The following is a 10,935-nucleotide window of genomic DNA, read 5'->3' as shown; positions in this document are numbered from 1 at the left end:
ATGTAAATATTGATAATATTAATATTTAGCGCCTAGAGCAGGCCTGGATAGGCGCTATAAAAATATATTTATTATTATTATTATTATTATAACATTTGGCATACCCTTGACTCAGAGGTTCTTTTCAAAAAATCGCCAGCTCTGATTACTACCGTTCAATGGTTAATTTTTTTTAGGTTATGAATGGTAGTGTACCCATGTTAGTGAGAATGTTAATGGCTAAATATGGGAACCAAAGTGGAATACTGACACAGAGAACAAAAATGTAGTGAATAAGAACTTTTTATTCATTATTGGCACCTAACAAAGACTAAGTCATGCTGAAGAAAGCTTGTAGTTTACTGCAGTTTTTGTACAACAACAAACAAAATGTTTCTTTGCGACCATAAAACTGCACAATTTTGTTGTAACTGAGAACAGAAAAAGTGGAAAAGCTCCATTAAAAAATAACAAATTTAGATAAAGTGAACAAGATTTAATACTATTGTCCAACTCTACTAATACATGTTGACTCACAGGATCTGGTAAAATTATTTTAACATCACGATTTATATTCATACACTGTAGGTTAAAATGTTTCCAGGACTTGACAGTCTAGTTTTGGAACACTCCTGCTAAATAAATTAAATTATATTTACAACAGAAAGTCATTTATGCATAAAAAATTAATGCCCAGTGCGTAGTATAACTTTGACGTCAGTCGTCATCTTCAGGTGAGAAAATATCATTTTCCTCCAGCCATGCAGCTCCTTCTCGAGAAATCAGGCCACCAACATACAAAAATGGGATCACAATGCATGTAACTTTTACCAATCCAAAACTCTTCTTCTCTGGCTTGGACAGAATTGCACCACTACTTGTACATGTAGAAGCATGCCTCATTAAAGCTGATCTCTGATAATGAAGAACTTGAGCTGGACGCATCCACAACTTCAACAAGGCGGCAGACATTATCTTTATCTTTTTTAACTGCAAACGTCTCCCTCCCTCTGATAGCTGTTATCTATGATTTTACCTTGTGTAATAAAAAAATATATATAATATTTAAAATTATTACAAAAAACTTACATTGATTGTACCCAGTCCCCTTCTGACATCTCCATCCAAATTTGTATTAAACATAGTACTATCCAAGGATTTAAATTGTGGCCTGTGCTAAGATTCACTCAATCATTAAATAAGTGTTGTTCATACCCCATGCTAACACGCTCGTCTCTGCATAGTTAGTACTAACTATGGTCTCTGTAAAGAGTGCCTCTTTTATTCCACTAAGAACGCGATGGAATTATCTCCTTTTGCATTCAAAAGCAGGCCTATTAACACCACCACTTAAATCAGCACCGATAAACCACTAGATAAATCCCCATAAAAGAATTCTTACATCCATAAATAAACTTGACGTGTTTTTAAAACTTACTAAACAGAACTCACGATGTAATATCTTGGAAAAGTAGCTGCAATACTCACAATTTTGAGAAAACTATCGGTCCAAAACAAAGCGTCCTCTGCTTCCCCCCGGTGCCAACAGCATTTATCCTTCATGTATGCTATATGTACTGTCCTAGACTATTTCAAATTTGTCTCGGTGTATGCGGCACAAAGTGTATCATAGTTCACCCAAACGCAACCTTGGAAAATCTAACCTGCGAACAGGCTTTCTTTTTTTCGCGGCGGAGGGAAGGCGAAAAAAAAACACCGCCGCGAGAGAAAAACGCCTGATCGCAGGTTATGGAAAATCGCGCTGCCCCTGCCCAGGCCAGGTCACCCTCCCCATAAAAATCGTAGGGTGCCTGTGGTCTAATCATGTGACCACAAAGTGACGTCACGTTTTGGCGCGTTTTTCGCTCTTCGGGCTTCGCTGCTGCAAAGAGATTCCATCGGAGTCGGTAAGTGAGAGCGACAAAAAGTAACTTTTCTTCTCAAATAAGCCTAGAAAGCATCATTTTGAGAGTGTAGGATAAGAAATAAGTACTCCATGTTTTACTAGTTCAAATTTCACTCGTTAAAGGCTCAAAATAAGCAAGAAAAACGCTTTGGTGTGAAGTGCTGAAGGCGAAGCCATTCTTGTTTGTTTGGTTTCGATGTAGGACCATATAATCTTCCTCAACTAGCCTTCTTAAAAGGCACACAATAATTTGAATACACCTCCGAATGCTGAAAGGCAGGATGTTTTGAGGATGAAGGGATTCGGGAATGGATTGCTTTATGTCTATGAACAGCTACAGTACACTCTATTCCACAAGTGTGAGTGATCTTCGTTCGGGGCCACAACAAAACTTCGACATTGATCGTACCAAAACGATGTTTGGCTTTAGTTGAGTGGCAGCCCGGGCATTCAGTCTTTCTCTTCGAGGCTTTTTGGGCGGCATTGTGCGATTGAAAGCCCAGGAAAGCGAACAAAGCGGCTAACATGAACTAGAAATTCGTGTTCAAGCAATGTAATACGATCGATACGGGCATTTTTTTACGCCCACTTCAAGATGGCCGCCACTAACGGTAGTCGACTGGTAACTAGTTAATGCACCTATCAATGGTTTGCCCCAAGATGGTGTGGAGGATGGGGGGGGGGGGGAGGGGCAACCCATGGGAATTTGACATTGTGAAGCTCTCCCAGGGTAGGGATTTTGACATCTAAAATATGGTCTACCGGGTTAGAAATTTAAGAGGAGATATGCGAAAATTGAAATTCACTTTGTGCTCAGGGGTGGGGAATTCAACTCTGGATTCCAAAAAATGTCAAATTCCCCTGGGGTTGCGCTTCCCCCCCCCCCATCCCGGGGCAAACCATTGATAGATGCATAACAATTATACCCGTAGCCCTTGAGGGTGACGGGTCTAATTGTTTTAGTAACATCCAACTAGTTGGACAGAAAAAGCAATAATAAAGTTAGCAAATGCAAGTTGAAAAAATATTTATTTGGGAATAAAACAAAAAAAAGCATCACGCTCGATTGCGCCAAATTCGCTACTCGATGACTATTACTACTAGGAATTTCATTATGAAAGTGAGTGCTGGCGAAGGTGGATAAAACAGTGGGAACTGAATTGAAGAGTCAACCAGTCTGGAAAACTTTTGAACTTTGGAGGCATGACAACTTTGAGATCGATTTTTTCTTCCGTTGTTAAGGAGCGTCCGACATTCACAAAAATTAAATCTCTGCTTCTACAAGATTTAATATGAAGTAGATTATAACAGCAAAAACCTCTGTAATCAATGAAACAATTCATGATTTAGACTAAATCGATGGGCTGATTATGCTTGCGATATTTTTGCGAGTGAAAGATTTTTTTTTTTGGATCCCGTAAATAAAGGTGCGTGATTTTATCTTCCGAAGCGTCGCGACAAGAATTAAATCTCAGTAAAAAACTTTGTACTCAAAGAAAAAATATGATTTAGCTTGAAATTATGCACCGAGTATGCTTGCGACATTTTTGCGAGCGAACTTTTTGTTTGATCATTGAAAAAACACGTGCCGACAAGCCTGATTTTATCTTCGATGTTTGAGAAGCATCGCGACAAGAAATAAATCTCCGCTTCTACAAGGCTTTCGAAGGTGTTTACAACAGCAAAAACTCTCCAGTCAAAGAAACAATTCATGATTTAAATTAAAATGTTACACCAAGTATTTTTGCGAATTTTTTGTGAGCGAAAGATAATCATGCAATCGAAAGTGATCAAAAATTATATCTCTGCCTCCACGATGCAAAAAGTTAATTTTAGTGGCGGAAGACACAGACTGTGGTTACGATGAGCGAATACTTGCTGGAATGTTTGTCAGACAATCTGAATAAATTGAATAAACAAGCTCTGTGTCTGTCACAGCAGGAGTGATCCCTCTGCTTATGTAAGATATAAGAAGTGAAACCGAAACAGCATATTACAAAAGTATAGAGATACTAATCTTTTTTCAGGACACATGGAATATCATTGCGTTAGTTATCAAAACGATTCGCAACGTTTATGAAAATTGAGACATACCGGCCACAATCAATATGGACTTCTGTCTGTTCTGTGAGTGATGGGCGCGTGATTGCCGTTTCAATTGTCCCGGATAATACTATACTGCGCAGGCTTTGAGTCTTACATCCGAGAAAATTTTGGATTTTTGGCCCTACTGAATAAAATAATGTGCTGTCTCATTAACACTTGCCAGCAATAAGTCCTCTAGTGGTGTAGCCAATCAAAATGCAGGATTTGCATTAGTCCGCTAGTTGGGTGATACTAATACCGGTTAGCCTGCTATGCACTCCGGTTAGCCTACTATGCACTCCGGTAAGCCTACTATTCACTTTGGTTAGCCTTCTATGCACTTTTTTAGCCTACTATTCACTTTGGTTAGCCTACTATGCATTTTGGTTAGCCTGTTTACAGTAGTTTATAAAATACAGAGAAAAAAAAAATTGTTTTCAAAAATATCTGGATATGTGTGGACAGCACCTTTATCATCAATATTGATGCTTCCTAAGATGCACATGAACAGTACAGTTATTTTGGTTGTGCTAATTAATACTTAGGGAAACAGTAACTCCTTCAGTTCAACAATGGATAATGGAAACTTCATGTTTAACTGGCCTACATCTGCTGAAGCCAAAAAAGATTATTTTCTCACAACAGAAGAGTTGTTTGTTCTTGAGTATCGCATCCCACCATGGCACAGGTTTGGAATGGGAAGACCAACCAAGTACTTTGACCCAAAGGACCTGAAGCGCCTAGCCGAGACTAAATATGGTGTTGAGGGATTGAAGGCAAAAGTTGCAAGTCGTGAGCAGAAAAACAGGAAGCGCCAACTCAATGAAGAAAAAAAAGTTGACCAGGAGAAGGAATACGAAGCAAAGAAATCTAAACTTATTAAGGAGAACCCCAACTCTCTCAACCAAGATGTGGCTGACTTGACGGGTAAGGGGATTTTCTTTTTAAAATCAAACAATTCTTGGATGCTCATCTGACTTTTCAGTCATTCTTATTCCATTTTTACTCGGAAAATTCAGAGTTTGGTGATTAGTGGGCCAATTTCACTCGATTCCAGTCCACATTTTATATTGAATAATTAATTGAATTAATTTTTTAATAATCTTGTGAAGCATGTAGAGGGGGGTGGGGGGAGTGCACATGACTGTGTCCGGCCCCGGGCAAAACTCGTAGTGCATCTACGTTACTTTATATGAAGTCCTCAAAGGCTATCTATTTCTTCCTGAAAACCATCTTTTCAAGCTCACGGATGTTTGGGCTAAACACATGTGCAGAAGACTTAAATACAAACTCAAATCTTGCTCGAACACAAAAAGCAACATTTTCAAGATGGCTTCTGGTGCAAAACACCAAGATGTAAAATGACAAAAAGGTGCTACATTCAGGTCATAATCAAAATCAGGGTGGCACAAGGTTTTTGTGTGACGCATGATGGCCGAATAAAAGCAGCCGATTGTGTGACGCATGATGGAGCCAATATAAGCCGCATGATGCAGGACTGGACATCACAATCACGTGATGCGTGATTTGCAATACCATTAATCATAATTGGAACCTTAAAAAATTATTGACATCAGTTGTTTTTACTGATTGTATAAGTAAAAAATTGCAAAAGGATTATACATGCTCTGTCATTTATTTTTAATTCTTTGTTTCTTGCTCTGTCAGGGGTTTAAAGAAACTTTTTTACTTAAACATGCTCCAAGCCAACCGAAAAAGCCTCTTTTGCAAAAAAAAAACACTGCCACTGAAAAGACAATATGCTACATATTTCTCTCCTTTCTAAGAAGGCTTGTTCACGGCTTAAAGGTCAAAATGAAATGAACAGAAATTTTCATTTTTTATTTTATTTTCTGTCCGTGGGTTTATTACAGGGTTGGAAACTAAAATTTCGAAGCACTCGCCATCTGGGCGAGTGACCTTCAAATTGTACTCGCCCAGATCATTTTTCACTCGCCCAGTCTCCTCCATTAAAAAAGAGAAAAATTTAGCCCCCTACACCCACGAATAATAAGTGGTCATTCACGATACAGACTGCAATCTACTTTCTTCATTGAAAAATCACCAAAAATAGACCTTACTCCACAATAGAAACACAAGCACACTTACTTCAAAAGTTGAAATGCAGTTTTATTCGATATATATTTTCCAAATTCCTGTACTTTCCAAGCAAAGTGTCGAAATTGAAAAGAGGCGAAAATAGCCATCTCGCAAGCTTGCTGGGTTTCGTGGCTCGGTGGACGAGTCAGTGTATTTATGACCAGAGGTATTACTTTGTACAAGTACCTCAATCATGTAACAATCACCAAATGGAAGCCATTTTTCTCTGTTTACGAGCGCAAACACAGCTTTTTTGGAGATTTCTAAATGTTGGTAAGCTATCGGCTTGTGTACAGTGCAGATTATTTTAAAGTGGAAAGTAAAAGTTACTTTTACTTTGAATAATATATTCTGGACACGAAATTCATACTCACCGAACTGGGTGAGTGATCCGTGATTTGTACTCGCCCAACAGTTTTCACACTCGCCTAGGTGAGCAGGAGAGCGCCAATTTCCAACCCTGTGTTAAGAGCCAAATAAACATATCCTGAAGTTTCAAAGTAATTGGACATTGCATTGCAGAGATATTGCAAGTTGAAAAATGCTTTTTCTAGGCCTTCATAATCCTAAAATGCTCGAAAAAATTGTCGGAAAATTGTTGGAAATAAAAACCTCTGACGTCATAATTGGTGTTTTTGAAGACGACCGCAGACTGATTAGAATTTAAAAAAATGTGTTTAGTGACTTTTCAAGCAGTTATTTCGTTCTGTTCGGCCGTTTTTCAGTTGATTGATTGTTGGTTGTTGTTCAGTGGCGCACATTTTTGTTAAATCAAAAACTAAAGCTAAATAATAGCTTAAAGTTTTGTTTGCTGTCGTTTTGCATAATCATGTGAGACATACATGTAGGTAGAATGAACGCTGGTATGAAAACAAATCAGGAATCTCTGTTTTCTTCTTATTAGCTCCCCGGCCGGCCCCCCCCTGTCCCCCCCTCTCTCTTCCCTCGGGGGGTGCGTCCTCCTCCGCTGGCGCTCGGCGGCCTCCGTCCGCCGCGGTCCGTCCGTCCTTCACCGCTCTTGCTCCCTCCGCTGATGTTCGGTTTTGTGCGGCCTGGCAGGCATCTCGTAGGTTCTGAGCGGAGGGCTCTGTGGGTGTGGGGGCACTTTGTGTGGTGTTGGGGCTGTCGTCCGCAAACCCTTAAACCCTTAAAGCGTTATGGTGTAAATACAATTATAATTACTAAATTATTAATTTTTCTGGGGGGGTGGGGGTGGGGAGCACCCCCCCTAGGTCCTGGAGCAATCTACGCTTTCTTGGATCTCAACGTATATATTTGTTTCGCCCTTCTCTCCTTGTGGTACTACTCAACGTATTCACCAACGCGCGAGTTAGTCTCGGTTCTGCTTCGTCGCTTGTTTGCGTGTGCGGTCGCTTCCTGCAGACTTCTTGGCGCAGTAAACGCAATTATATGATTGGACTTCGCGCTCGTAGGTTGCACCGATGGGTGGACACCTGATAACCAGGAAACAGATATCCTAGCTGTACTGCTTTTAAAAAACCTGTCGAAAAATATGTTTTTTGATTAGATTTGTTTCTTTAGTTTTTGAGAATCGTCTTTCGTGCAGTCTAAACCGTAACTTATTTAAATTAAACAAATGTCATCCATCCGCCGTAAAACAAGCAAAAAACAAAAGTTTCATGTTATCGCATTTTCAAGGAAGACAAAAGTATTTTGTTACCGAACAAAGTGTCGTGATACGTTGCAAGAGCGTAAGGAACACCTGGGAAAGAATACAAGTAGCCTGTGAACAGTTTTCCGAAAGTAAAAAGAAAACAGAACATATATAAAAATCATACTTCAATTGTTCCATTGCATTCTGCACTTACGCAAATCATCGAGATTTTTCTATTTGGGGTTAAACGCTATCTTTGAATATTCAACGGGAGCTAGTTCTTGGAGCAATAAATAAGCAGAATACATCCGGAAAGTTGCGAGATTCTCAAGTAAAATATAAATTCATTTTCCACCAGACATTGTCTTTGACGTTGCCGTCGGTGGGGTCTGTGGAATCGGTCTGCGGTCGTCTTCAAAAACACCAATTATGACGTCGAAAAACCTGTTCCATTCCTTCCATTTCAGCATGCAGTCATTCAAAAACGTTTTCGTGAAGCCTTCGGAAATCTTCGTATTTTTTGCTGTTATTCACGCTTTAAGGCTCGGAAAGGAAATTTTTTTCTTTATTTTACTTAACAATGGATAGTTTTAGCGTTTGGTTGGTTAAAATGGCATTTTCAAATTTCTGTTCATTTGACCCTTAAATAAACAGTAGGATTTCTTTCTTTCTTTATTTCTTTCTTTCATCAGGTGTTGCAGGGTTGGCTAAAAAGTGTGATTTGGATCAACTTCAGCAGTTGGTAGTTCTCCTTGCTGACAAAAACAAATCAGTGTTAAACACCACAAATGAAGTGAAGAATGTTGCAATGCTGCCCAGAAAAAAGTTTGCCGAGTTGAATCCAGGGCTTGCAAAGTTGTTCAACACTGATCCTGATGCCGCCTTGAAGAAGTCCAATGAGAAACAAAAAAGAGAAGAACAGAAGTTGAACCTTTTGAAACAACTTAATGAACAGGCTCAAGGGTCTTGGAACTTAACTGTAACAGAACCAGCAGAGAGTGTAGGGGAGAAGGGCGAAATGACGTTAGACCTGTTTCCGGCTGGGGGAGAATTATTGCTGGACGATTGTTGCAGTGGAGGAGACATTTTAGGATTCAAAGATCCAAAGAAGGACAACTTATGTCAGAAGACAATGCACTTCAAGACAGAGCAAAAAGTGTGTGGTAAATGGTACAAAGGATCGCTAAGTGTATCTATGAGTCGTGATGAGGAGGGGCTACTCATGAATGGGTCTTTTTATCAAGGGTTTAAAGAGAGGAATTGCCCCTCAAGATGGAAGTTCACAGGAAGGCAAAAGTCAGACTAGATGGTAGCTCAAGTTACTCTTTCCATAAGGGAAGAAATGTGAATGAAATTGCCACATCCTACAAGGGACATAAGATATTATTTTTGATAAAAGATGAAAAAGGAGAGCATTGAATGTTTGCTCTTATCCCATTCATCTTTGTATTGCGGATCACAAGACAATGTTTTTCATTTCTTACATTTTAATGTTACAGTTACAGTTGTTGCAGTTACTGTTACATGTTACAGTTGAGTATTGTGATATACTCAGACGAGGACAATTTGTCACAGGGCATTAACCTTAATTATAGTATGACAAGGCATTGGTAATTGCAAATTATAAATTTATTCATCATTAAAAAATATCAAATGACAAATGTTTGCCTTCTCTTACTACAGATACCGGTAGTTGCTTATTTTCAACTTGTTGAAACACCCAAACCCCGATCTCATAACTAATTAATATTGAAAAAGTAGAACGCACAAAAATAGTACATGTTTAAAACACCTACAACTACAGTTAAACATATAAAGCAGTAGTCAGTGATGAAAACTGTTAATTGTGCTATTAATGGATAAGATCTTGCACGTATTGTGCTAATCAGTTTTAAAGATACTTAACTGGCAATATCTTTGGCCCTTTGATAACTGGCCACTTTATAGGGGGTTGCTTTATAGAGGTTCGACTGTACCATGGCCACTCAGCAGGAATGTGTAACGTTTGCAACCCCATTTCTGCTCATGGTCAACAAAATATGATGCAGAAGAAACTGAATAAGAATGAATATCATGCAAAATTTACAAATAAATAATGAATAAGTCAGAAAAAATGAGAGGAATAATTCGAAATAATGAATAAGTGAGGTGTAATAATTCTGCTTTCCACTCACAATACAATGTTTTTGTTAGGAGAAGAAACACATTACAGTGTATCTGGTTTTATTTGGTTGGCTATCCATAAAAGTCATTAAAATGTAAAATTAATTCTAGGGAAAAATATATTTCCAACCAGCAAATTTTAGCCCAAATCAAGCTTCCTAGACCCAAGAAAATTAGTGCAAAACATGCATTAACAATCAAAGAGTAAGTACACTTTATTTATCTTTTGAATAATAAAATATTTGTTAAAAAGAATGATAATTTCGTAGGCACTTTTCGCTATCCTGTGAGGCTTGTGATAGGGCTTGTGATACTTTTCTTCGTAAATATTCTTGAACAGTGTAGGAGACAAATGAGTGAACCTTTTCCGATCGACGACATACACCAATAACAAGCAAGTTTAAAGAAACCACTAAGAGAAACTTAATCCTTGGGCAATCAGCCACATTGACTAAATTCCCTGTTCTACAAGGTCTGCATCTTGCCCAAGCAACAAGATTCACTTTCGACAAGAAATTATATGCTTCCGATCGCTTGATAGGTTGGTAGATTCCGGGTCAGAAAGTTACTTGTATATACTTGTTTTAGACGCCATTCAGGCAAAGCCTTTAAGCCTGGTTTTCACTAGCGACGCAAGCACAAGCGAAGACGGCTTCGACTCAAGCAAAAGCACCAGCGCATTGCAGTTTTATGCTTGTGGTTGTGGTTACGGCAAGCACAAGAACAAGGATCAAAATTTGTCTTTTTTGCGTGATTGCGCTTGTGCTTGCGGCTTGTCGCTAGTGAAAACCAGGCCTTAGTTCAGTATAAAGACAACTATGAAATCATTAAATTTAAAAATAAAACACTAAAAATTAAAACTAGTAGTAATTGGCAATTAGGGGAGTGCGTTCGGTAGGCTGGGGTGTTTGGGGGGAGGTAAGGAAAGCTAGAGGCAAGGGGTGGGAAGTATGATATTGTTTTCATATTCTCTTGATATATGAGGTCTGTTTGTGATGCGCAAACTATACAATGAAATATCCATGCAGAAAATATATGACATTTCTCTGAAAGCTGATGAAATCTTATCTGCTTGTACCAACCCATC

The 10,935-nt window shown here is 38.8% G+C and overlaps 1 protein-coding gene across 1 annotated transcript; it reads left to right on the top strand.

Moving 5' to 3' along the window:
• Window positions 1–1,818: 1,818 nt before the first annotated feature.
• On the top strand, window positions 1,819–9,358 carry LOC144631450 (uncharacterized). Its single transcript, XM_078489877.1, has 3 exons — window positions 1,819–1,886; window positions 4,516–4,897; window positions 8,378–9,358. The coding sequence occupies exons 2-3, from the start codon at window positions 4,543–4,545 to the stop codon at window positions 8,989–8,991; spliced, it is 969 nt and encodes a 322-aa protein (XP_078346003.1). The 5' UTR covers window positions 1,819–1,886; window positions 4,516–4,542; the 3' UTR covers window positions 8,992–9,358.
• The last annotated feature ends 1,577 nt before the right edge of the window (window positions 9,359–10,935 follow it).

Source organism: Oculina patagonica, chromosome 12, assembly GCF_052425735.1.
Source record: "Oculina patagonica isolate OP01 chromosome 12, crgOcupat, whole genome shotgun sequence".
NCBI classification, from domain to species: Eukaryota; Metazoa; Cnidaria; class Anthozoa; order Scleractinia; family Oculinidae; genus Oculina; species Oculina patagonica.
Note: the sequence above shows the minus strand (reverse complement) of the source record. Positions and strands in the feature narration are given on the sequence as shown.